This window comes from Chironomus tepperi, unplaced genomic scaffold (genome assembly GCF_022539635.2).
Source record: "Chironomus tepperi strain 1889 unplaced genomic scaffold, CSIRO-AGI_Ctep_v1 contig_337, whole genome shotgun sequence".
NCBI classification, from domain to species: domain Eukaryota; kingdom Metazoa; phylum Arthropoda; class Insecta; order Diptera; family Chironomidae; genus Chironomus; species Chironomus tepperi.
In genome coordinates, this window is record NW_027226459.1 from 4,128,481 (window position 1) to 4,156,374 (window position 27,894).

Sequence of the window (27,894 nt, forward strand, 5' to 3'; positions counted from 1 at the left end):
TAAGATGGAATTTACGGAAATATATTTGCATGGATATCTTATTAAGACTAAGTATAGACATGGTCATGCAGACATAACAAGTAGTTTTCGTGAGAAATTGTCATAACAAGATAAATAAGCTTCAGATTGCTAATTCTTCTTAAATTCTAGCAGCGTCACTGATAAGTATGTGTATACTTACATACTTACTTGACTGGAACGCACATAGGCCTTTTTCTGCACGTAGAGAATATCCGAATTCGGCTCTATCCTTCGAAGTCTTTCACAAGTTTGGAATATTGATAGTTGGCTTTAGTCGTCAATATCTGATCATTTGATTTGGTGGTTTTTCGGATTCCTGGACAAGAGAGGAGATTTAATTAAATACAGAATGTCGATATAACTGAATATGGTATGCAAAATTGCATTTGTTCTGCAAAATCACCGTGAACTCATTCACGTCTCGAACTGCACAAAGCCCGATTGGCACAATTTATACATGACGGCCAAGTAGCCTCCATAAAATGGTGATACTTGTTAACTGCCATAAAAATGAAAACTTGGATGACATGTGGTCGCAATTTGACATGAAGGACTTGTGCCGATCGGGAAAAGTTCTCTAGGGCATCGCTTCATCGTCGTATAAATGATAACACGCCCTATAGGCATCGTGATGGTTGATTTCGACCTAATTTACGGCAAAAATGGCAGCTTGACTCATTGTGCCATTCGAAGTACAGCAAGACATCTGTTTGATTACTTACAAAAATACTCTTAATGGCTGATAATCTCAGACAAATAATTTCATCCAATTTTTGTGGCTTCACTTTTTAAGTCAACATTCTCAATTTCTTACGTTTAAACAGAAAGGAATCCAGTCGGCTTTTTCATTCGAAATTTGAGTCATCATCGATCTCCGCTTACAGCTTTAAGTGCGGAAAGTCTTATTCATTTGCTTTTTTTTTGTGGTTTCCTCAGATGATGATTCAGTTTAAATTTCTTGTGAAATTATGCAGACGACGATTAATTAAATATTATGGTTGTAAATTAATTACATTTATTAACCTCAATTATCAATTACCTTCTTATGCCAATTCATAAATTCTCAGTGTATATCTCACGTCTTGTAATTCAAAATTGAATGTTCACATAAAACCATCCGAACAAGATAACGAAGTAGAACTTGCATAACAAATGAAAGCTGCCATTTAATTTCATTCGCACTCAAACTTTTTCAATGTAAATTTATGTCGCGAAAAGGTTATACGATCGCATAAAGTAGAAAGTTGAAATTGACACGTGCTGTAGAATGAATTGTAATGGCAGCATAAGAAATAAATTCTTGCAGAGCATGTATAAATTATTCAAGTCTTTTTCTTCCGATTCTACAAGTCTTTGGATGTGTTTTGAGTTAGTTTATTTAAAGACATCCATAGATACATATCCGAGAATCTTACATACCCAAATAGCACAAATTGGTCGATCTATCAAAAATACGGCACCAGGTCGAAATGAAGCCTGAATTGTCATAGATTATGTAGTTGAGAATCTTACCCAAATAGCACAAGTCGGAAGATCTATCACCAATCTGGCACCATGATTCAGGCATGGTGCCTTATTTAAACCTCATCCAGCTCCAATTTTATCCATCCATTGACCCTAATTGCCTGAAAAGCCGTCATTCACTCAGAAATGTTCAGCATATTAACTCATAATTTTCCATGAAAGCATACAAAGTTTCAATTATTTTTATTACATTGTCATAGTCTTTAAAATGTTTATTGCAAATTAGCATGCATGATAAGTTCACCTACATATATGCATGCATAAATACAAAGTAAAGTAAAGCATTTTTTTGAGCTTCAAAGGAAATTATGTAAAACTATATTTCTGTTTTATATTTTTCTCCCCTAGAGCTCAAAGTCAATAATGCAGTCTAAACAAATATGAATGGTGGATGAATGGATGAACATGACTTTAGCATAACTTGTTTGAAATATTATATTGTATGAAGATGAGTTGAATTGAAACAAGTTAGAGAGTAAGGTAGGACATTTTAAATTTGTGGAGCTGCTGCCTTAACAAGGTGCTGTCTGATGCTAGGAATCAGAGCAAAGCAAATGAAGATGGTTCGAGTTGGATCCTTTAAGTCTCCATTTTCTCTCATCCATTTGGTCTTTTAGGCTTATTTGGACTAAAAGAATACGTATCACTCGGTATTGGCAATTATCAAAGGACATCCAGCCATTTATGGACATCAACTGAGATAGACCATGGATCACAGTTAAGTAAGTTGACTTTTCTATGAAGACGGCGTCCTATTTTGTATTAATAAGTATATCCATGACTGTGTCTTAAAGGATCTAAAGCCTTCTTCATTTTTGTCACTCTAGGAACAAGGATACGGAAATGATCAATCACTTCTTTGACAATTTTCCTAGTTTTTTTGATCAATTTAAATCAGTTTTATGTCTTGGGCTAGTTATAGACTGTACAAAGGACCACTTTTTCCAGAATTGTGGATGGAATATAGAGTGAGACTAGTTCCACTGGCGACTTCGGTAAAACATCAAAATGACGAAAATGTACCGTCATCGTGCTGGCTGTCTTAGACATTTTTATGAATATCCTACAAGAATTCATAGGTATTCATATATCCCACGATAGACATAGACTAAAAAAATTGAAAAGAGTCATTATTATTGATGGTTATTAAAGAATAAGATTCCCCTCGAAAATACTTTCATTGCCTTTTGTATGGATTGTATGTAGACGATAAGATATGACAATATGAAATTACATATAGTAAAATGTAGGCAGGCAACAAACGCAACGTAAGGAAAAAGTACACACTTGAAAATGTAAATCATCATAATAAAAGATTACGTAATAACAGTAACAATTTATTTTTCAAAAGAAACTCCTTAGTGCTGCCGCTTTACTGTATTGTCACCGCTCTTGCGTGCACATGGCTGTGCTTGGAATGTAGAATAGAAAAAAAAGGCAACTTAACTCGACAATTTATGTATTCTAATATCAATTATTTTTATTAATATTGCGAACCATAAATATCAAATGGCATGCAAGTTACGATCTTAAGCCGTATAGCTCGCTTCGTAGGAAAATGACTGGCAGATAAAAATGTCACTTGACATCACAAGAGCCATAATATCACTCATGACTGACAATAGATTTTCAATTTTCTAAATTACTATGATTATTAGCTTTTTATTTTCTCTTTTTTGCCTTTTTTTTACATCCATTCATTCTGCCTGCTTTAGACTTAGTTCCACAAGTTGTGTGTATTTCATGCTGGGCGACATGTATGTGAATATTGAATTTTTATATATTTAAGTGGAAGTAATCATTGTTAATATGCCGTTTTACACTTAATATATTTAAGTATGTAATATGAATTTACACCTAATAACTTATCGATTTGTTCCTGGTGGAACTGATTTTTACTGTTAAATGTGGACGGTTTTTGAAACTTTTTGATAAATATTTTTAGAACTGGATGTGGTTTTTGATGATATTTTGGCTGCTGACTTGAATTTCTACATAAATTGATCTCGTTTGTGATGTGTCTTTCTACGACATGCTGATTGCTGCGAACTAATAAGCTGTCATTCGCTAGTGTAATTGCGTGCAGACAATCGCGTCAAAACGGAACATGACTTGATGAAATCTGGTTCCAAGTCGGAGTCATGTCCACCTGTGATTGATTTTTCAAAACTGTTCCATTCAGTTTGTCTTTCAGGAATACTATATTAGGTTTTGCAAATTTCAAGTTGTGTACATATTGTATAGCACTGCTCTAATTAATGAGAGTAAGCAAGAGTTCCAAGACACCCCATAAGTCCTAGTATTGTACTTACTGCGCTTATTAGATCTATGAAATTGCAGTAATTGTACAGTAAGTACAGTAAGTACAGTAAGTACAGTAAGGACTGTAAGTACAGAACAGCACTTTGCAGTGCACTTTCCGATCCATGAGAGTATGCAGCCTTCTTCTACATAGTAAAGCGGCTTCTTCAAGGACCAATCTTAGAGTATATTCCCAAAAAAGACACAGTCTACCTGAATGCATAACTTAAAATCACTTTTTCATTGTTTCAGCCTTTGTTTAGAATGACTTACTAGCCTTCTCATAAGCAAAGCACTTCCAAACATCAAATTTTTCCTTCAATGCAATTCAATTAATCCTGATCTCAATTTAAAATTAGCTTAAACTTTTCTTCTGTATCAAAAAAAAACTCAAAACGGAACCAGAAACTTTTCTTTTATCGAAAAAATATCAAGACTGGTCAGTAACTGATGAAAACTTTCTCATGCTTATCCGAATGAATATAAATCGACAAACATAAAATTCAAATTTACAAAACCTAAAAGCTCATATGTCAATACTGATATTGAAAAGACTTAAAGGGACATAAAAGTTATATAGCGATGAGAATTTACACAGAAGACAAACTTTTTAATTGAAAACAGCTATTTTACATTAAACGAGAATTAAGGTCAGTCGTAGATTAAAATGTTGAACAACATATATCCCCCCTTTTACGTTTACTTTCAGTACTGCCCAATGGGCATTTAACATTGAATGTTGCAAATGAAAATGGGAGAAATGAGGATGATGAGAAAAGTTTTGGTTCTTTTTTTGAGGAAAAGTTGAAGTGTTTTTGTGTGAAAAATGAACGAATTTTAGGTAGTGATGGATATTGTTAGATGTTTCTTTAAAAAGTTGATAATGAGTGATTATGAATATAAATTATATTTATTTTTTACAAAATGTCAAGCACTGAAGTAATTAAGCGATGGGTGGCTTGCGAAGGTAATTGCTTCTCGATTCTGATCATTGCTCTTAATCGAGAAGCATTCAACGTAGACCAAGCATATGATCCGGTACCAGGTCGGCGTGACAAAAGCTTTAAAGGCAAAAGAACGCTAGAAAGGCCAAAAACTCATGGAGAGAAGCTGTTCTAGGTAGACATTTCATTGTATTTTATATTGGTAATTGTAAGACAGAAGCTTCTGCTTTAAGAGACGTTTAAGAGAGGCTAGGATTGCAATTGATCTGTGCGACAAGCAAAGTAAGTAAGTGAGTCGGTGTGAGTGTAGCTTGATATGTGATTTCACCAAATCTGGCAATGTACTGTGTGTCTTTCTGATGATTTCAATTCAAATGGTAAATTTCCATTCCATTTTTACCAAACCTAAACAGCTCAACATGTTCGCTAAGGCAGTACGCGTCCCCGTATTGATAGTTACACACAAATTTGCCTTGAAGACAACGTGACGACTGGATTTGATACATTTTTACAGCGAAAAATGCGGTTAAACGCTGCTCTGGAATATCAGACTAAAGTTTTCAAGAATGTTCAAGCGTTTCACTAGAGTCCGGACTGCAGTCGTTGCGGATTTGTGGACATTTGGAGTCCGAACTGCTTATGTCGTGAAAATTCTGCCTCTGCTTCAGACCACAAAACTAAACACAAACTCATCTCAAGGGTCATCCACAGCAATATCAATAAAACTACATATCTAGATCATTTCTCTCTTAAAAAGTCATTTGAAATGCATGAAAAATAAACATAAAACTAATAGAAAAGAGCTTTCTCATGTCGACTATCCATTAATATTTTTGTCTATATTCAGTCAGACATCGTATTCATATGTATAATATGTCTCCAAATGCAAATGAATCATTCTTATTCAAATAACTTAATACTTTTTACATAGAATATTCATTACAGAATGAAAAATCGTCATCATCGTCATTATGAATTGTATTGGAATTAAAAATATGGGCGCATCATGAGATTTATGCATAAGTTTGCTACTGCATTTCTATTTTTTTAATTCAATTATTCTTATTTCATTATGACATGCAATTCAGATCTACATTCATGAATTTTTTTTTTTTTTTTGCTCTCTTTCATTTCCATTATTCGTCTTTGTTTTGTCATTCTAATGTTGTTATTATTAACTTTTGTGGTAATGCATTACTATGATGTAATTATGATTGTGATGATGATATTGATGAAGTTATACGCACACCCAATTGCATTGTTTTATATTATGTTAATAGACTGCAATGGATTTTTCTGGAATTGCACTGAATTTCTTGTGTTGCACATTGACTATTCACCAACTATTCACTTATAATAAAGGTTTGAAACTTTATTCATAATCAATACTAGCTAAAATGACAAAAATACGTTAGAGTTAAAGGTTCTAGATATCGAGATCAAGACTTTCCGGTCGACAAATCGGCAAATCTCAATCAAAACCGATCTTGAAATGGAGGTATAAGGAATCTCTCTTATTGGCTCGATTCACTGTTTCGGCTTTGTCACGGTCGCGGTCTCGTCTCGGTCCCGGTCCTGATCTCATCTCTTTCCCGGTGTTGTTTTAGTGTCGATTTCGACTTCGTCACGGTCGCGGTCTCATCTCAAACCTGGACTAGTCTCTGTCTCTATCTCAATCTCATCTCATTCTAGATATTAACTAGATTTTCTTCTAGATTAACTAGATTAGAACTAGATATTAACATGCAATAAACTAGATACATCGTATTTTCTGTCCACTCGTGTAGAGCTTGAAGTTTGCTCGTATTTTATATGAAGTCGAATCGTATCATGTATTCATGTGTGACTTTTGACAATACAATAGCTTTTTCACACGAATTCAGTGTTGTCTTTGAACTCTGTAATGAACATTTGATAGTTTTTAAAGAATTTACTCTAACCTTGATGTTTAGAACTTTATTTACTCAATATTTTCCGTTGAAAAAAAAAAAAAAAAACCTTTTAGCTATTCAGATCTTTAAGATCCAGAGCTGCGCTGGGGCGATACGCGGCTAATGATTGTTTAACGAGTGAGGGTGCGCCAGACCACTGCACTCAATAGACCTACAGTTTATAGTGGGATCAACCACTTCTTTGATGACATTACTGCCTGTAGCCTTCAAAGGGAGACTGTGAGCCGCGTTTATGTGAAAAAATTACCCATGCCCAGTTTGATCGAATCGGTGTTGCAATAATTATGTACCGAAGTACTAAACCATTCCGCCACCGAGCCACTTCGACTCACATTTTCCGTTGAAATTCCTTCAAAACTCAATATTGGAGGATTTTAAAATTGATTAATTATCAATTCTTGTTCGTGATATACAAAAGTGTATATTGCTTAGTGCTAGTCCTCTAAATGAATCCTTTAATTATGTCTAATGAGACTAGAATATCAAAAAATCTCCAAAAAAGCTTAAACATTCCAAAATCAAAACCAGAAGTCAAGTTTAACTTCTAAAAATTCCTTTAAACACCAAAAGCAATTAAAATTTTATAACAAAACGTAAATAATACAGGAAAAATCTAGTAATCCAGACAGCTAGACCTCCGGAAAGAAAATAATAAAATAATTAACATACAAAAACAATTTCTATGAATATTAACGAGCACTAATCATACGCATAAAAAAATGTAATTTTAATTACATCAATATGAATAAGGTTCAATGTAATAATAAAAAGTCAGCAGGTTAACGATATCATACCGTTACAACCCACAGCACATAACACATTTTCATTCTAAACATCAATAACCAGCAGTAGCAAAAAAATAAAAATTAAATAAAAGCTTTTTTATTCTGGTTTGAGATTTGTTTGATCAGGCACCGACATAATAATTACATAAAAAATTTATATATTTTTACGACAACAAACGATGCCATTTCAAGTGGGGCTGCCTTTATATATATCTCCTTTGAACATGTTACTTGCCTTTTGCGACAAATGCCATAAAATTCTATAATTTAATTTATTTTTTTATGGATCTCCATAAATATTACGTTTATTCATTATGTGGAGGCTTTTTTTGTGTGATGTATTGAAGATTCATGTTCCTTTTTATTCAAATGACGAAGATGAGAACTTTTTTGAAGTGAAGTTATGGACCGTTTGCTTTATACATAGTCATGGACAGGGCGATTATTTGGCTTAAAGCTTAGTTTTGACAGGATTTTTACTTTTTAAATTTGAAATGTTGGGAATTACAGATTAAAGAGGTTTGATGTTCTTGGATGTCCAGAAAACTCTTGGAAAGAAGCTTTCTGTACTGCACTTGGAATCGGAAATTAGGAAGCAATAGCCAGCGATAAAGCTAGTTTTAGGCGACATCTATGGTATTCCATAGACCGAAATTGATCTGTACAACCAAAGAAGAAGGTAAGTAAATAAGTGAGATGTTCCTGAGCAGCATTTAATGGCAACCTGGATGACAATACAGAACAGAACAAAGTGTTCACTAGGACATTGCAAGGTCGATGCGAAGTTGCCTTGAGATCACAATGACGACCCATTTTGACTGATTTTTACATCGAAGAATGTGGTTCATCGCATTATGCAACTAGAGATTGATTATCATATAGTATTGCAACAAGACATCTCTAATTGTTGAGCCGTGGATTTACATCTTTAATTAATAGGATCCAAAATGTGACTTTTTAGATAATTAAAAGGGCTTTTGGACGACCAAATAACTCATGGAAGGAAGCTCTCGATAGAAACAGTATTACAATTTGCATTGGTAATTGATAGACGGAAACCCACGACAAAGTCAGCTTGAGGCACCATCTGAGGGATGACTATGATCACAATTGATCTGTATGGCCAGGATCTGCATAAAATTATAAAACAAATTACTCCAAAGTGGGGTTTGAGCTAATATTTTCTAGAAAATGACTTTCAGCTCCTAGATGATCACCTTCACTATCCGGCCACATAGCCACATGACTCATTATGAACATAACCTCCATAAATTTATCATCACAAGCCTAATACATTACAAAAATTCATTACATCATGACAATTACTACTCTATTGACAATGCTACTGATATTCCCTGCCTTAAATATTATTTCCAGGAATGAAGATTAAACAATTGAGGGTTGGACTTTAGCATACTGTGTTATAATTTTTACTACATCAACTTGCGTTTTATGTTATTACCACTCATGTTGATCGTAAAAATGAGACACACACGTATGACATAAAGTAATATCTTCCTTTAACCATGTTATATGAGAAATAGAATTAGATTGAGGATAAGCTTAACTGTTTATTGTCATAAAGTATTAAGGCTTTAAAGGTGAAATATTAAAAATGTTTGCTTTTTACAAGAAAAATTCATTTAGTGCTTCTGTTTTGTGTGTGCGTTGTTGGATGTAATAAGAAGACATTTTGATGTGTTTTGAGGGTTTGGTTATAAAATGGATTTATTAAGGATTATTTGTTTTTTGGGCTTGATAGTCATTAGGTAAATTGTTGAATGTTGTGACTTTTGTATGTTTCAGGCAATATTCAGTTAGGAATGAATTATGTGACGTTGGAACTGCTTCTGGACATCTTTGTCTCAGAATTGAGTTATTTAGGTGCCTCTACCAGAGTCCGGAAGTCCAAAAGACCTGCTAACTCTTCATTCTTACTTTATTTCTTGGCTGACACGCACTAGGGCTCATTGCGCGTATAAAGAACGTCTAAAGTCGGCTTGATACTTCGAGGACTTTTGACAGTCCGGAAGGGTCCGGAATGTTAAGGACTTTAGCACATCCAGTCCAGGAACTCATTATTCTTCCTATAGAAGACAAGCTTCAGCTAGGAATTAATTATTTGACGTTGGAACTGATTTTAGGCATCCTTTCACTCAATTTTGACAGGATTCCATCGTGGAGGAGCCTCTGCTAGAGCTCAGAAGTCCCAAAAGTCCTGCCAACTCTTCATTCACTCAACATTGTTGCAGATTTAAATTGAAAATTGTTTACTTCCATTTAACACAATTATTGTCTATAAAGTGACTTTCCCTTTATACCAAACACAGAAACTCAATTCAAAATTGCTGTCATTTTCCTAAAGTTGTAAAAAAATCCCTCATAAAAATTAATGAATAGAAATAAAAAGGCACATATGGTGAACAAAACACAAAAAAAAGAAGTTGCAATAAAATTATCAACCTTACTTCGCACATCATTTGAAGCTCGTGAAAGCCACGTTAATGTAATTATTTCACGAGCTTCATATTCATAATTTACAGTCCTCATCTCACTTACTCATTTTAATTAAAAATAATAATATTTTTTCTGTATAACATTCGGTGCACAGGCGACAACGACTACCTGATTTGGACATATTCATGAATATTGTGCGGTTGACTCTTTTCATCGTGATGAAGTTTTTTATGTGAGTACTCTGCTTGCCCGAGTGACAAAAGTATCCTGTTGGTATGGAACTCCTGAAATGGTATTTCAGGTATATCAATGGTGTATATCAATGGGAGTGCAGTAGTAATGAGGGATACAGAAAATGTTTAATTTATATATGGTACTTTGCCTTAGAGTCGAGTATCCTCCTGATAGCTCAATGTTAAGAGCGTTGGACAAGAAATCGTATGACGTGGGTTCGAGTCCCACTCATGATTCATCATTTGGAATTATAATTGTTCTGTAAAATCAACAGGTTTCTTTTAAAAGCTTCTACCAATTAAGTCCGACCTACGTTCTTACAGTCCAGAGTTGCAACCTGTGAAGGTCAACTGAAAAAGTCCATCTGGGACAAATCATTAGCTGGTCAACAAGTCAAATCTCTCTGCCTGTCAAATGTCTCACCTGAACGGTACATTCGACTGAAAACATGACTATGGACTCATGTCCATTCAAGGAAGTTCATTTGGCTTCTAGATGGAATCCCTTTTATCTCCCTTGTGTCACTCGGGTAAGTTACAATTACAAATAAAATGAAATATGAGATGATTTCGCCCACAAAAAATAAAAAATAATAATCGTTAAAAATTATTATAACAATTATTTGTAGTGAATGTGAAACTTAATTGAATTGCCGCATTCTAGCTGTGATTCTGTTTTATATTAAGGGTTTAATTGAGTGACACTTTGGGCTAGCTTTAGGCTGACTGGAGAATGTATTGAGAATTTGGTAATATTCTAGGGATAGTTGCATTATCAGAAGAGTTAGGATGATGATTTTTTAGATTTTTGCTTAGTCACTTTAGTTCAGTGATGAAAAATCTTTGTGCGCGGAACAAAAATTTTTGGAAATGCAGTAAAACATATGTCTAGCTTGCTCTCAAGGTGTGCCACAAAACATAAAAGTTTTCCCAATTCAGCCCTAGTTGCAATCTTAGAATAATCTCAAAATATTGCACATCCTCAAATGCGTTTCCATCCACAAATCCCAAATAATCATCCAATTTCATCGCATCCAATTTTATATAAAATTAAATGAAATGAAATACAAAAAAGTTATTTTTATTATTATTTTGTGTCATGACAACAAGTAATTAATGATTGCACACCAAAAGGCACTTCAAAGCTAATTAAAGTACGTTGTTGTTGTAGTAAAAATCTCCTCCTTAAAACCTTAAACTCTCTCAAATGAGCAGATATACATCAACTTCTGTTCCGCTACTGCCTGCAAACTATATACCGGTTTATTGAAGAGCTTTTAATGGATCCCGTGAGATAAATATAGCAAAATATAATTTATTTTCATTTTATATGGATAAAATAAAGCAGTAAACAATCATGAAGCAGCGGCTGTATTTTTTATTGTGTCTCAACAAACAACAACAACAATCTACACGTATATGCACACACACATCTCGTTTGCATAATCAGGTATAATCTAAATTGCTCAGTTATTTTTAGTACATCTAAATGCATGCGACAATTGAACGGTTAAGGCGAGACAGAGATGAAGTTAGGCGGTGTGTTTTGAAAACAGATTTGAGGTTATGAATGATGGAATTGGCTGATGATTGTCGTTCCGTGTGAAGACCATTCGAAGATTTTGATGAAGTTTTGAATGAATTATTTGTGAAATTTCTGGCAATTGAGTATGTGAGGCTGGCTTAAATAATCTTATAGGTTACCCAAGCAGCAAAATGTGGTCGCTAAGGTGTCGTCAGGTCGATGTGTTCATGGCTAGACGTGAGGCTACACTGATGACGACTGATTTTACCTGTCAGATTAAATTTTTAACTGATTTTCAAACATTAAATTTTTAACGGTTTTTTTAATTTTAAATTTTCAATTTTTTTTTAAAGTCCACAATTCAAAAATAAATCCCCTCAAGGCACGTACATCCGCGCATTCACATATTTTATTGCTGGATATTTAGAAGATATTTTCTCACATTAACATAAACAACACTGATGATTTAATTTTATAGACTAGCTTATGAGCTAATGTCATTCACGGGAATAATATTTAAATGCACAGCTATTTGTAATTGAATCTGTGAATTAATCATCTATTAATTTACGGATGTGATATTGTTGTCTTAAATACTAGCTTAATTTATTACTCAATTGAATGTGATTTAATATGGAAAATTTAAATTTACATTTAGATTGAACTTATGTATGAAGCTTATGATATAACTGGTATATATTTATTCCAGGAACCGAATCCGACTCAAAGCTAAAGTTCCAGTTATCACTTTTTCGTGTTATGTGTCTTTTGGAAATATGGAGCCATGGCTGATAACATAAGAGACAGTTATTGCTGGATTCTCTGAACTCTTTGATATATCATCAAACTTCTCGATCCATCCATTTTCCAACAGCACTTAAGGATACAAAGAAAATTAAAACTAATTTACAACTTTTTTTCATTTTTGTGACACTTTTCCTTTTATTTATTGGAAGGAGTTCCAATTCTCAATTTCTTCAAAAGTCAACAACGGCGGTTTACGGATGCACTGCTGCGTAAAGGAAATTTTCGGCTGCTATCATTTCTTCAGGCTTAATTAAAAAAACAAACAGAAGAAGAAAAGTTTGAAAATTTGTTCGGAAGTCTTGACAATTTCCTCTGTCTGATTCATGCGGCATTGCCTTATGTGACATGTCTTGGATGGGAGAGTTGGGTGACTGTAAAGTTTTTGACATTTTTTGGATGATTTGATATAGAATGGTTGAAGATTGTGGATATTTTTGGTTCTGGGTTGATTGATATTTTAATAATGTCTAGAAATGCTGTTAGCTGAACTCTTTAATGGGTAACTGTAGTATCCTGAATAGCATAAGTCGGTTAGTCAGTTAACGTGCTCAAGACCTACTTCTTTAACTTCTTAAAGCGAGTATCCTAGGATTTCCAGAAGGTTTTAGGTCAAAATCCCTTTTTTGACAAAATTCCTCAATTTACTAAGGTTTTTGAGTCGAAATTCTGGCTACTCTCATGCCATAAGAGATTAACATTTGTCGTCCAATCTGATTTCTTTACATTTTCTGTGTTCCTTGATAATTTTTATTTTATTATTTTAATGTCGACTAGATAATTGTTATGTGAAATTTTTTATTGCAGACATTAACTTTTTACTTATTTTAAATTAACAAAGAATCCTGTGTAAGACAATGAAAAAGAATATTGTGGAGTGAAAGCATGAATCCTGACATTTCTTCCTGTTTGTTTTTAATTTTTTTGCTCTAAAGTTTGTTTTGTTTACGTTTATTTTATTGAAAAGAAGTAAGATAATGTAAGAGTTGAGGAGAAATTGAGGCTTAAGCGCAGGTGAGCAAAATTGTGGCCCTGAACGTGAAGACGCTGTCTAAATGACGTTGTACCAAAGATCGTCATAAGACGATCTTGACGACAATTAAGACGGTCAAAAAATCATCAATTCCCCTAAAAAGACCCTTGACTCTACAATTATATGATTTAATAAACAAATGCGCACTTTAAAGTATCTCAACAGCAGCCTTGAGCATTGTGACCAATCATGTATGTTCCATTTGAAAACAAATTATGTACGCATATGACAATATGACATGAACAATTGTATTGCTTAAAGGATATGATTTTGAATATATTTTGATGTACTTTACTCTGTTTTTTGCGTATTTATTTACAGGACAGAGATTTAATGATGTAAAAAAATAATATGTTTGATCCTTTAAAAATTCATTAAATTATTTAGGATTGTTAAAAATTCATTCGGAAGGTTGACGGGGATTGTAAAGAATCAGACAATTACCTGGAAGGCACATGGAGAAGAAAAGGCTGAAAATCTGACTCAAAAGGCTAGTTTCTCGGAATACACTTACTCTAAACCTACCCTTGGTGTGTATCTTCGGGTATAACTTAGGATAAAGCCAAGGGTAGGTGTAGGCTTTGGGTAGATGTAGAAATAAATCGTGAGAACGGCACTTGGAGTCAAATTTTCAGCATTTTCTGTTCCGTGTGTCTTCGGGGTAATTGAGTGAGTCTTTGTAATTTAACCGGGTCCCATGCCAGCGTTACTATGGCCCAACTCAATATTTAGTGAAACTCAACCTAATTCCAGAATCAAATCGACCTAGAGTTGAATTCTCGACCATTTTTTCACTGCATGTTTTCCAAACTATATGAATCCAAAATGCTTCAACCCCGAAAAATTCAATTCAATATAATAATGCTAAAAATATGTTCACCATGATAAGAACCAGAGAAATAAAAAAGGAAAAATTGAAATTGTCCCCGCGGTAAAAGGAAAAGAAGGAAAAAAAAAGTAATCACAAGAGAGTGGGGAAATTGCAGCATCGGAAGGAAAAACAAAATTTCCACATGAACAAAAATGTTTAAAAAAAAATTCATCTACAAGAAGCGACAGCGACAAAACAAGTGGAAGAAATTTTCACAACAATAAAAAATTTTAATGAGGCACTTGACAGTGGCGATCCGGGATTTCTCCCCCATTCTTAAATTGTCCCTTCATCGCTTTACGAGCAGTCGTTAGATGATATTGTCATCCACCCAAAAATGGCACAAAAATGAAGAGCTTTTTCATAGTTAATGGATAAAAATAGGAATATATTCACAATAATCATCAATTTTTATTATTATAGCACCCTCAATCTCGGTCCGTTTCCTCAAAAGTTAGTTTTAAGCGATAAAAAAAAATAGTCCATATATTCAGCATCAACAATATATCTCAATATAATACTGTTATTACTTAGATCCGACAGAATATGAATCAGTCCATGATTTTTTATTATTCTTAGAATTCTTATACAATAACTAATGGATGCAGACATTCCCAACCAGCATGGATAAAAAAGACAATAAAATATCCTTTTCTATTCCTTATACTGGTCATAATAATGCAAAGGGGTTGGATGAGTGTCACAATAAGAGACAGAAATGCTTAACTTTTCCTTGATATTGCCCGCATTTATTCAATTTATTTTCATATGTAAAGCAGTTATGGTTCTTTCTATTGTCTCATCATTTTGAGATTTTATCACCTTTTATCTGTGGTTTTGTGCATTTTTCATGTGGTCATCTTTGGAGTTCCGATAGGGATATATTGAAATTTTGTCATTATGGAAACTAGCCCGATCGGCACTCATTGAAATGCCACGGCGACTAGGTGTGGCAGCCACTTGGCGAAAGCAACCGGATTTCAACTGGCAACCTGGATTTCAATATGTACCGACCGGGTAGGTGGCATTTTTAGACCGCCTCCTTCCACAGTAACACTTTGTAATAAATTCATGAACCAATATCTGAATTCCTCAACAAAACTGCAGACCCTCGCTTCCCTTAATGCCTTACGCAATTCCCGAACTTTGCTTAATTCAAATTACAATTCAAAATGATCCAAAATGCTTAAAATTGATCAAAATCTAATTGATTAATTCTGTTTCCATGACATTGAATATTCTGCCATCTCTGCACCATAATGGCAACCTTTGAATGTGTGCGGATCGGGTTTGGTTCAATTTAATACGAACAAATGGAATTTTTTGGTGTTTTTCGATAAATTACAGCAATAAACTAGATATAGCTAAGTATTGATTGTAATTCCAAGTCCGAACAAATTCCCGATTGGATTAAAATACGTTTTAACTAATTAAAGGCACTTGAATGTCCAATTTATGATCATATCCAACACATTTCAGTCCATTCACCAAAGAACCAACCAATTACCATAAAATCTCTGCAAGCCATTCAAATCAAATGACAAAATTATCAAAAAATATGCTCAAAAAAAGGCAAAATCTAGACATTTTATTCAAAACATAAATGCTTTTGTTGACTGCCTGCTGGCAATATACACATTTGTGTACATTTGTACTAAAACACTCTAAATCCTTAACAAAAAAATAAAATATCAAATTTAAAAACATTTTTACTGTCAACATCCATGTGAGGCAATTGTTGCATAAATTTAGGCAAAAATATACTTTTTTTTATAAAAATGGTTACGCAACATTCAGGCGCAAAAAAAAAGGGAATCAACTCAATTGACTTTAATGAAAGACTTTTTTTTTTGTTCTTCCTTCTTTTTATTTTCATTTTATCGGATTCGAGTCATTAGACAAGAAAGAAAGTTTTTTCATGTAATCTATTTGAAGTTGCTGCAGGAAATAAAGATGCTGTGACATAAAAAAAGTAAGGATTGAAACGCCCTAAAGTCAATGCGTTGAAAATGAATGGATTTTATGGAATCGATTATATTGAGAGAATATTGTTGGTAAATTTATAACTGGAATTGTTTAAGATTTAATGTATTAAGGAAGTTTTAAGGGTTTGTAGTGTGCCGGCTCTTACTTTTTAGGATAAAAGACCAAATCGATTCTGTTGATGTTCCTTATTCAATTTTCCAGCGACTCTCCGCTCATCAAAATAAGCTAAAAACAGCCATTACGCTAACTTAACTTGTAAAACAGCATAATGACGTATTCAGCAATGATAATAGGAACTGAATCGTATTGTTCGAGTTCCTAAGTAGCACAATGTGGAAAATTTCATTTTTTATCGTAAAAAAAGGATCGAAATTATCTGCCAAGCAGTCTTCAGGGCACCTTCACGTCTTGCAATGATCAATTCGACGTGACAGCAACCTAGCGACTAGTTTCTTAGGTTTATATAGTTAGACCAGCATGCTACTCCGAATTTCCTGTCTCACCGTTAAAGTCGTCGTATCATTATGTAATTTTACGTAACAATGGTGATCTATCGGTGTCCTAGCGACTATATTATGTCATTCAGCTTAATATTTCTACATACTTTTATACAAAAGGATTCAAAAATGTTAATGGAGACAAAAACAAAAGTTTGCTACTGTAGCTTCAACGGCGGTATGATATAGCAGCCTAAATAATCCTTAAGTAACGTTGAGTGTTGATTGGAACAGTCATGTCTCTAAATATTCATTTATTCGAATGGCAAACGATGTCTAAAAGACCAAAAAGTGTGACCAAGTGACAGTGTTGTACCGACAAGTGCTAGATCTATTCCAAATCATCCTAAATAACAAAAGTCAGTTTCGCGATCCAAAATTCGGAATCAGATTGACGTAATTCTGGCATGGAACCTAGAATGCTTTGCTCTTATGGTATGATTTTCAAATTAGCTACCTAACTCTAAAAAAGCAATTTATGAACAATCCCAAAATTGAAACTCCTTCTTTCCCAAAATATCATCTAACCAACAACATCCTCCCCCAAAAAACCAATAAATTCTTAAAATCGCGTTAAAAAAGGAAGTAAATTCGATAATTTCCTATCTCCAGAATAACTTTTTATTTATGATTTTTACGAGTTTCTTGTCAAGGAAATCATAATGATCGTTTCCTAGTTAGGGTGTTCTGGAGAAAAAAAAACTAGAGCATCATATAGATATGCTTTATGCTCATATGAAGGAACGGAAAAAAAAAACACACGATGATTGCACTTACATGATGTCAATAAATATAAATTACACAATTGCGATAACACACAGAAAAATGTTCCCTTGAGCGATTCAAGGAGAAACGCATTGACAGAAGCAGTAGCAACAGCGTAGGGTTGGAAGTAGACAAAAATTGAGGGTAGGAGGAAGGAGAGTGTTGATGAAAAATTACTTTGACAATTTCAAACGCGCCAGCATATTTTTTTATGGTAAAATACATAATGAGACTGCTGCTGTTATATTCTACATACATAGACAGATCGCTGTAACTGCCACATCCTAAAGGAGATGAAAAAAACTTTTACCGTCGCTCAGCAGTCATCATTGTTTCATTTCAACAGAGCGACAATTCCTCTTTTTTTTTGTCTTTTATTTTTCTTGCCTTTTTTTCTCCTTTTTATCTTTTTTTTCCACGTGAACAAACTTTATGAAAGAAACTTTTGACACGATATGCTCAAAATGAAGAGGAATATAGGGATGACAATGGATGGAGAGAGATATAGATGTGTATAGACACGAATGAATTCGCGGATAGGTAAGGAGTTGATTTTAATTTTCACGTTTTAAAGAGTTTTTGAAAAAAAGAAATGGGGAAGATATGAAAATATGTTGAGGAATATGGAACGGATGCACGAAGGAATGTGCTTTGTTATTCTATGAAGATTCTTGGAATAAAACAATCGTCAAGATTGTACAAAATACTGAATATTAAAGTTCTAGGAAGAAGTTCTGATTTTTCCGAGATATTTCTTAAAAACAGGTTTTGTTTTGAACTGTCAACCTTAATAAATTGAAGAAATTGGTAAAAAAGTGGAGGGAAGAGAATTGAATCTTCAAACTCTTCCTGGATACTCCTGTGATATGTTTTATACACAGAAATACTTTCCCGGATGACACAAGGCTCTTTTTGATAGCAATTTGGTAGCCACATAGAGCTGAGAGTCAATTTAGGCTCTGTCTACTTTGTGCCGCTCTAGTTGTAAGCAATTTGAAAGCCAGAGATTTTCATCGATTTTGGCGTGAAGCCAGAGTTACATTGACCTGTGGTTGGATTTTTAGCTGTATTCCTCCTGTGTTGCTCAATAATTCATAAAATTAACTTGATTCTTAATATTTGAGTGCTGATAAATCAATTAGATGTATCCCTGATCTCGTCTTCAGATGATAGCCTTCAAGATAATATTCAGAATTGATTCATTCAATTTTATCAAAAACTTAAACTTTTCCCCCATCACAAAGTAACCATTGAAAAAAGTTTTAACAATTTTTCGTCATTTTTCTAATCAAAATTTTTCCCTCCCAACAATTATGGAATCCGCACAACTTACCCAAATTGACGGTTCATATCTTGATAAAGAATTCAGTCATTATGTCGTCCTCGCTCAAGACTTAATGAGACAAATGAAATCGTCAGAAGATCGTCGAATTTGTGCTCGTTACATGACTCAATGTAATAAAATGAAGAGTGACAATTTAAACATTAAATATCATCGTAATCGTTTCTTCCGTTATATGCTGAAAACAATGAAAAAGACTGTCGAGAATCAAGTAATTCAAAAGGATTATTTTGTTCATTTGGTGAGGAATGGAATGACGAATATATAAAAATTAATCACATTTCATTACTTCCGTTCAATTAATTTTAATTTTCTCTAAAAATTCCATAATATTCAGCCTGAAGAGATGCAAATGGGAGACAAAAATGAAATGAAGCCACAGTGGAGTGCAGATGGTAAAACTTATGTCGCAGCAAAAATTATACCCGGTTATGCAACGATGATTTACATGGCTGTAACAAGTAAAACGGAAGATGGATGGGATCATGATGGATTTGCAAAATTTAGCTCTTATTTGCCTGATGTAAATGTTGATGAGATTTTACGGATGGCTAGAATGAACGTGAAGAAGGTAGATAATGATGAAAATCAAGCTGATGCCTAACTTTTGTGGATTTATATAAATTTTCTTGTTCTTTATTTATGATTCATTCCTTAAAAATTTGACAATGGCAATAAAAATTCATTTTTAGAGAGATTAAGGCAAGGAGGAGTTATTCACTGTTGATGTCTGAAATTTGAGTTTTATGACTTAAGGCAGTGCTGTCCAAACTGTTTTATACCACGAAAATTCATGGAATTTCCTGAAAAATCCAACGGCACACAGTTTGGACAACACTGACTTAAGATGACCAAAATTCTTCAAATTCTCAATTGACATCATTTGCAGACAACCCCTAATGAAATGTTAGTACATACTACTTAATGTTAAAGCACTCAGATTAGAGAGAATGAAGAAAAAAGTCAGTTTTAGTAACTAAAGATAAAGACAAATGAAGAATACCGATGCTGTCTATGATTACTAAGTGACACGAGAGATTTCAACCGGGTTTTTTGAACTTTTAAGGATCTATACAGACATTCCAAATCCTCGTGTCACTAAGAAACTCTTACTCTATCTCTACTTCCCGTCAACCTCAATTATTATTACGCTTTTGTCTGAAATTAAACGGAAACGACCGTTTCTCAATTGTATGATCTTCAGGAATCTGATGCGGTCCGGGACCAACATTTTGCTTCACTTTATCTTGTACAGTCATAAAACTACTTCTTATATTATCCAGTGCTTCACCTAATCCGAATTTAATTTGATTGAATTCTTGTGTGACCAATGACAATCGTCCTAATAAGTAGTTTAAGTTTGAGTCAACTTCCTGCATACGATTTGTGATAAGTCCAACTTTTCCTTCCATTGAGTCCATCGTTGTGATTGTTCCGTTAACATAAAGCTCTGTTTGTTCTTGCAAATGATCCAGAACTTTCTTACTGGATGTTATTTCCTGATACATAATTCCAACTTGACGCCATACTTGACTCATTTCAGTCTCAATTTTACTACTGAGGTTGACTAATGCATTATTATGATTCTCTAATATTCCATCATTTAACTCGTTCAGTCTCTTTTGCATTGATGTATTTGCAGTCTTCATGACATCACCAACTTCCAAAATAATTTGATGAATTCCGTACTCAAATCGTCTCTTAGTTTCGAGGACATTGTTGGATGTGTCGATCATTATTTTCTCTAATTTCGCGATATTCTCATTTCCAGCTGCTGGCTGACTGGAATCGGGAGTTGTTTTCTGAGATTCAGCATAGAATGCTTCTGTGGCAATTGACAGGTCTGTTAGAGACTTTGAGACTTCATCGATTGCTTCATGGGTTTCTTTGATACGTGTTGCTGTCTTTGCAAAGCCTGTTGGAAATGAAAATTCAGGAATTAGATCAATTTAGTGGAATTTTCAGTGCTTGACGATCCTTAGAAAGTCTATCCAATACTTACTTTTATCAGAAGCAGTCAAAACCTCCAATCTCATGTCCTGAATTGAATCCTTCATCTCATTTGACAATTCCTTCAACAATGTCTTGTCAGATTCAGTGAATCCAGTTGGTGCAGCTGTTCTGAGTTCCTTAATTCCTAATTTTAATTCACCTAATGTGCTTGTTATTTTATTTTCAAATTCTGTGTTCTTTCCGTCTTCAACAAGTTGATTTAACTTATCTTCTAATTTTTTGGCTATAACTTCTGCTTGATTTGTGCGTGTCTTGAGGATTTCTTCTGTTTGGGTGACGAGTTGCTTGTTGGAGTTCTGGAAAAGAATGAATAAGAGAATATGTACATAAGAAATGACCAGAACTCGAAGTCGACTCGGATTTTGTATGAAGTTCTGCATACAAAATCTAAGTAAACTTTGAGCTCTAGAAACTACAAAGTAAAATCATTCAAACCTCCATAATGTCTTGATCAGCTCTCATTTCTCCAATTTCACGTCTCAATTCTCTTACGGTATCAGTCAAGTCACCAATTTTCTTTGGTAAAGAATCATCATCTTCTTCTGAATTTTCAGCAATTCTGTTGGAAACGGTGGCAGATTGTTCAAAAGCAGCAAGGATCTTCTCAAGAAGGTTGGTCAGCTTCTTTTGTTCTTCGCGGGTTTGCTTCTCATTCTGAGGAGATGGAAGTAGGATTTTATTGAAATTAGATATTAAGGAACTCCAGTTAAATACTCACATTCAATAGATTTGTCTCAATTTCACTGACACGCTTGTCAAGTCGATCGAATGAGCCTTTAATAGGCTCAAATATCTTCTGATTCTTCTGCAATGTCATCAGTCCTTTCTTAATCAATTCACCAAGTGCACGTTCACGCTGCTCATGTCTTTCCAATTTTTGATCAATCATTGAATTCGAATGAACCAGCGACAAGATTGCATCGCGAATTTCCTGATTCCTAAAAAATAAGACATAAATTTCCCACAGTCATTAAAAGCCATCCATCAATCATGATTTTCGAGTAAATCTCGTATTTCTTGAGAGGAAATTTCCATTCATGCCTCATTAGCGTGTTAACATTTACATCATATTCAGTAAGACACTTGAAAACGTCATGTAAATGTATTTTTAAATACCCAAAAAAAGAAAAACATTCACCCTTCATGCTGATCATCAACAAAACACAATTCATCATTTCCAGATGGTCTTTATGGTTCATGTCATACACAATTTTTCGACAAGTTCCACTGCCTTTACTGTTAATGTGATTCATATTATGTTTTAGACCTTTTTTTTATTTCTCATACATATTATTTTTAATAGTCTTGACAGGTTCTCAACGGAACAGCACCACACATCTCTCTCTCGAGTTATGCCTTTCGACATTTCTGTTTACAGTGTGACATATGATCCTTCTCTGTGAGCTTCTTTAAAACATTTTTCAGTTCACATTTGGAATCGTTTTTTTCGTTAAATGATTATGAGCTTGTCGAGATGTTAGAATTTGGCATTTAAAATGATTATTTTTAATGTCTCATTGAGAGATGAAATTGCGTCAACAAATCTGTCATTTAATTTGAGCGTTATGGGCTGCAGGGTTTGTTGATAATTAGAATGAGTTATGAGACATATTGTCTGATTTATGTCAATGTACTGTTTGAGAGGATTGTGAGTTACTAAGTCATTATGGCTCGATGGGGTCGTAGTTTTCCCAAGCAGGCAAAGAACGTACTCTCAGAAGAGTGGAGTAAGCCAAGAGCAAAGATCACGAGATTCATCATCTAGTACCTCTAAGGCTCTTTAAGGCTCAGCTTAAAGGCAAAGGTAATTTTTTCTGCCTTTTTAAAGCAAAATCTTCGCAAAGACAAAGGCAATGCTTTTTTTATACAATCCATATCAACACTACTCTCGAGATCATGGTAGGGTTAGTTCTTAGGGACTTAATATTTGCATACCTAGCGATCATGGGTTCGATACTCGGCATGGGAAATTGTGTCACATGTGCCTTTTTAAATCATATGCACTGGAAACGCGGCAAGAATTGGCAGAACTTTGAGAACCCAAATTTCTTTAATGGATCGCATCCACTATGGAGTCCTGCCAACTCTGAACGCGCCTAAAAGCCTTCCTTTGTAAACACTAGGCAGTAATCTAGTCAAATAACTGCTGGTCTTAGTTTGAGAGTGTTGGTTTGGTGAACATTCACTCGTTAAGCTGTCACTAGCCCTGAGACTCAGAATGAGTCATAATTGTCTTTAAAGACCTTGTGTTCCTTCTCTTGATTCCTGTAATGTTGCTGATGAGCATTGAAGAGATATTTTTGTCTAGAACTCTGTTTTTGACCATGTTAGATCTTCCAAAAATACCAAAACCATCTGTGTTAACCAAGAGTGCAGAACTGATCAATTCCGATCAGTCTCTATCCCTAAATGCTTACAACCCTTTAGCATACATATTATAAAACCATTAAAAAACACAATATAAATCATCTATCCATCCAAATAGTTACATGACCTCTTTTCTTAATTCCAGTATAAACATCTGGATACAAATTGTTCTTGTTATCTCCCACAGTCAAAACAAATTTACTTCTCAGTATTCAAAATTCTAGATTTTAATATGAACAATACAATCCTTTAAACAATACAGCATGTTCCACAAAAAAAGTTTAAGAATCATTGAATTGCCTTGACCGTAGCTGTGGAAATGATTCTCAGTAATGAAGAAATAAACTCTTAAATTTCGTAGATTTTTTTAATGTGAAGACCCAGCATGAATCTCTTTGACGAACGTCAAGAATCACCATAAACGTCATTACACAAGGAAGTTCCATTGTTCGTCTCGAATTTCATTGACTTTACATTTTAAATGGAAATTTTGTGAGTGTTTTTTTTGGCAGTGAATGAAAAAGTATTTTAAAATGTTTATGTCCGTCGAGTACATTAAACTCCCCAAATACAGGAATTGACGATCATTTCAAGTACAATGACTGTAAACATATTTTTATTTTAGCAAATTTGTTGTTGTTTAACAAAATTAAAAAAGAAGAAATTCCTTCCGCATAAGGAAGAAGTCAATAAAAAGAATCGTCTAACAAGTCATAAAGTTACGAGATTTGTTTACAGTACAGCATGCATAAAAATGCTCCAAAATAATAAAAAATTAAATTCAAATTCATATGCACATATTTACTGCCATAATATCCAATTTTAGGGTGCTAAAAACACCACACAATAACTTTTTTATGATGGCTTTCTATAATGCATCGCTTGCCATCACTCTCCAAAAAAAAGAGTGTACAGTATAAAACATCTGATGCATTTTCCATGAAAAACAATTTTCATTTTAAATGGATTTTTAACGAGGCACACAATTTTTTATGGTGCTTTACAATTTATACAATTTTTTTTTTTTTGAGCTCATTTCATGAACGGGATCGTAAATTTTCATAGACAGTTTGACGATGTGCTTGTTTAGCTTTTAAAAATGGGAAATTATAACACAATTCTGATGTTTTTGATGAGTTTGAAGCTAGTTCTATACTAGGAATTGATGATTAAAGGAATATTATTGAAGTTGTTTAAGGCTTTAGTTGTTCTGTTTCTTATTAATTATTTAATTAGTAACATCTTTGAATTATCAACTGAACAAATGCATAGTAATATGATACTTTTCATGGAAAATTGATATTTATGGCAAATTCGATTTTAGCCTGAATTTCAGTTGACATTTGCATTTTTTTGATGAGATTGTAGCTATTCTTAGTTTTCAGACTGTCTTGCTTGTTCAGCTATAATCCCAGAATTCAGAATAATCCTAGTTTTCATGACTGTCTGTGTTTACTTGTTGAAAGCTAGGTCAACTTGACAGTTTTTTAATGATTTTTGGATATTAAGCTAATCACTAAACAATTAAAAAGTTTAAGACTCCTAATTAGTTTGTTACGGTTGTTAACTGTCCGTAAGTAGATAGAATAGAAGTCAGAACTAGAGTTTTTCGAATAGTCGGCTTCGACGAGTTTTCGAGATCGAATCCGAGACTACAAGGGAATTCTTCGAAGTCTCGATATCGACAGATCTCAGAAAACCCTTAATCACAACTACTATAACCTGAGACAAGATCAAACAATTTGGATGATATAATGTGTCTACAGAGGTAAAGTAAATATTCTAAATTTAGTATTTTTGTGATAGACTGGCAAGTATCCTTCATCGATTCATAAAAGAAACGTAATATGGAACGATAATTCAGCTTGACCAGTAAGTCTTCTTTTGAATACCTCAACGAATCTGAATTATTTCTCGATTTGTCTTTTGAAACTCTACTCCAACACTTTTTTATGGAGCCATTCACTCATTTCGTTCAGTGGGAATCTGGTTCCCATAAGTTGAGCTTGAAAAACTATGAAAATCACGAAAAATGCGCCATATCCATCTAAAAACCCCCAATCTACTCATAATTCATCTCCATAAACATCGAGGATTAAAACACATTAAATATTTACAGAACCAAAGATGACTTATTGAAAGGAAGTGAACAATGAAAATGTCATAAACGCCTTATGAAGGGAGAAGAAGAACAAGAACGCAATAAGAAGTCAGAAGCTGACTGCACACTGCATGATGTGATGTGATATCTTTTTTATGTATATTATTATTATTTTATATTTTGTTTACAGTGCACCATATTTTATAATAAATTTTCCGAGTGCCTGCAATCGGTCCGATATTTATGGAAATTTTTCATTTTTTACAGCCACTGACGTGAAATGGATATATTCGTTGTTCAGTGGATTGAGGGATGTCTGGTGTATGTAAATATTTAGACTTGAACAATAAAAGTCATAAATAGCTTGACATGCAGGAATTGCGCGCAATTTTTCATTTCCTAGTGTGGTTAGTCATTAACCTTAACAGGCAATGAGACAGCTTTTAGGTACCAAAGTGGTCTGTCTGTACCATAAAAGCATACTTTCCCAAATGGACAAGTTAATGTCCAGTTGATGACTGGATCTATCGTATTTTTGACCACTCGGGATTTTGCCTGCTAGTCATTAAGTTAAGCTACTCACGTGACTGGATTTTGCGGTGCTCCACTGACGAGAATCACTCCAAACAGCACAAATATTCCAATTAAATATGTCCTCATGATAATCCGGTCAAATCTGAAATTGATAAGAATGCCGTTACTACATGAAACTTCATTATTCCTCCTTCTAATCTCCAACTTTATTTACAATTATTTTTCACTTTAAAAATCAATTAAATCGACACCAAAATGTCTCATAAATAAGTAAGGCTCTTTATTTGCGATACGAAATAGCGGTTACGAGTTCATTAGGTTAATCAGATGTGCGACGAATGGGAAAAAGGGGAATTGAAAGTTCTGTTATCAATATAGGAACGCACTTGTTGTTTGTAGACTAAACTGAAAAAGACATTGGAAATTTTGTTGACGTTAACAGGAATAGAAGTAAGGTGACACACTACAGTCATGTGAAATCTCAATTAAGTGTTTATTGTGTTAGGTCTGTAGATAGGTTATCAATTGGACTTATGAATCTTTGTTATTAATTATGTTTTGTCGTTGCACAAAGTATTTGGATGAATGATTTCAGCTAAGGCAATAAAGGAAGGATGCTGTTGATCAGCTTTAGGCGACATTTGAGGGAGGCCTTTGATCAGAGTTGATCTGTACGTCCATCGAATTAAGTAAAGTAAGTACTGTTGATCAAAGCTTGGATTCTGTATGGAGTCAAGTCGACTTTGAGCTTTGCTGTTGATATAGACAGTATTTGACAATCGGTAGTCAGCAATAGAGCTGGTTTTTGGCTCAGATTTCGATTAAATCTTGAGGGAGTTCATGGATCTTAATTGATATGTACGGCCAGCGAAGTAAGTAAGTTAAGTATGCGCAGTATTGCATTCTACATTGAAAATTCACAAATGGTAGTCAGGGATTAAGCCAGCTTTAAGAGTAATCTACTTGAACTACACAGCATGTTCTTTAGAGTCAGGAGTTTGTCACCGTATTAAGGATAAGACGAAAAAACTTTACGTGACGGCTGATTTCGATCCATGACGGAAAATACAATTCGTCGCATTGTGTGGCTTGGGTTAAGAGAGACTTCAGTTCTTGTAAGCCCTCAAAACCTCAATTAAATGCCTCCAACCTTGTTAAAACTCAATAAAATCAGAAAAGCAATTACAAGACCGTAATTGCCTTCATTATAACTCAATAATTTGTAAAATGCTCAAAAAAATTCATTCAAACGTATGAAAATAAATCATGGATGCTGATAGCAAATGAGATCACCGAACTGCAATTTGTAAAAATTTCATTTCTTTTAAGCTACGCAAAATTTTTTGATAACGAGAAGACTTGACGTATGAAGACTTGAATCAATGTATTTTTTTGAGTATATTCCGTAGATTATAATACAACAAATAATCAGGCAGTGATTATTTAGTAGATTGTAATAAAAAGTATTACAGTTGATAAATACTGGACTGATCAGTCTAATCAGACTTAATAGAACAACTCGAAGTAGATTAATATTAGAAGCACTAACTAGGAAGTCGATCAGTTTTGGAAGAATTGACTGTAATTTATGTAAGTATGACTTCTAACTCTGCTTGTTACTACTCACATCAAGCTATCCAAAATAAAACAATTATTCAATTAATTCACTTCCACTAGACACTTTGTTCCTCACACTTTAATGCCTAACCTTACTTCTAATTTTTCCCAACCGATCCCTTCAAAGTCTCGATGAGAACTAAAAACAGAATTTGATCTGAACAGTTACAGACTCTTGAACGTCAATGATCACTGCTCTTAAAAAAATAATAATAATATTCT

The 27,894-nt window shown here is 33.9% G+C and overlaps 1 protein-coding gene across 1 annotated transcript; it reads right to left on the minus strand.

Moving 5' to 3' along the window:
* Positions 1-19,645: 19,645 nt before the first annotated feature.
* On the minus strand, positions 19,646-27,813 carry LOC139093643 (putative leucine-rich repeat-containing protein DDB_G0290503). The gene is made up of 6 exons (XM_070644417.1): positions 27,683-27,813; positions 26,105-26,197; positions 21,772-21,991; positions 21,489-21,707; positions 21,043-21,349; positions 19,646-20,955 (listed from the first exon to the last, which is right to left on the minus strand). Exons 2-6 carry the CDS (start codon positions 26,179-26,181, stop codon positions 20,177-20,179), a joined length of 1,602 nt encoding a protein of 533 aa, XP_070500518.1. The 5' UTR covers positions 26,182-26,197; positions 27,683-27,813; the 3' UTR covers positions 19,646-20,176.
* Positions 27,814-27,894: the final 81 nt, after the last annotated feature.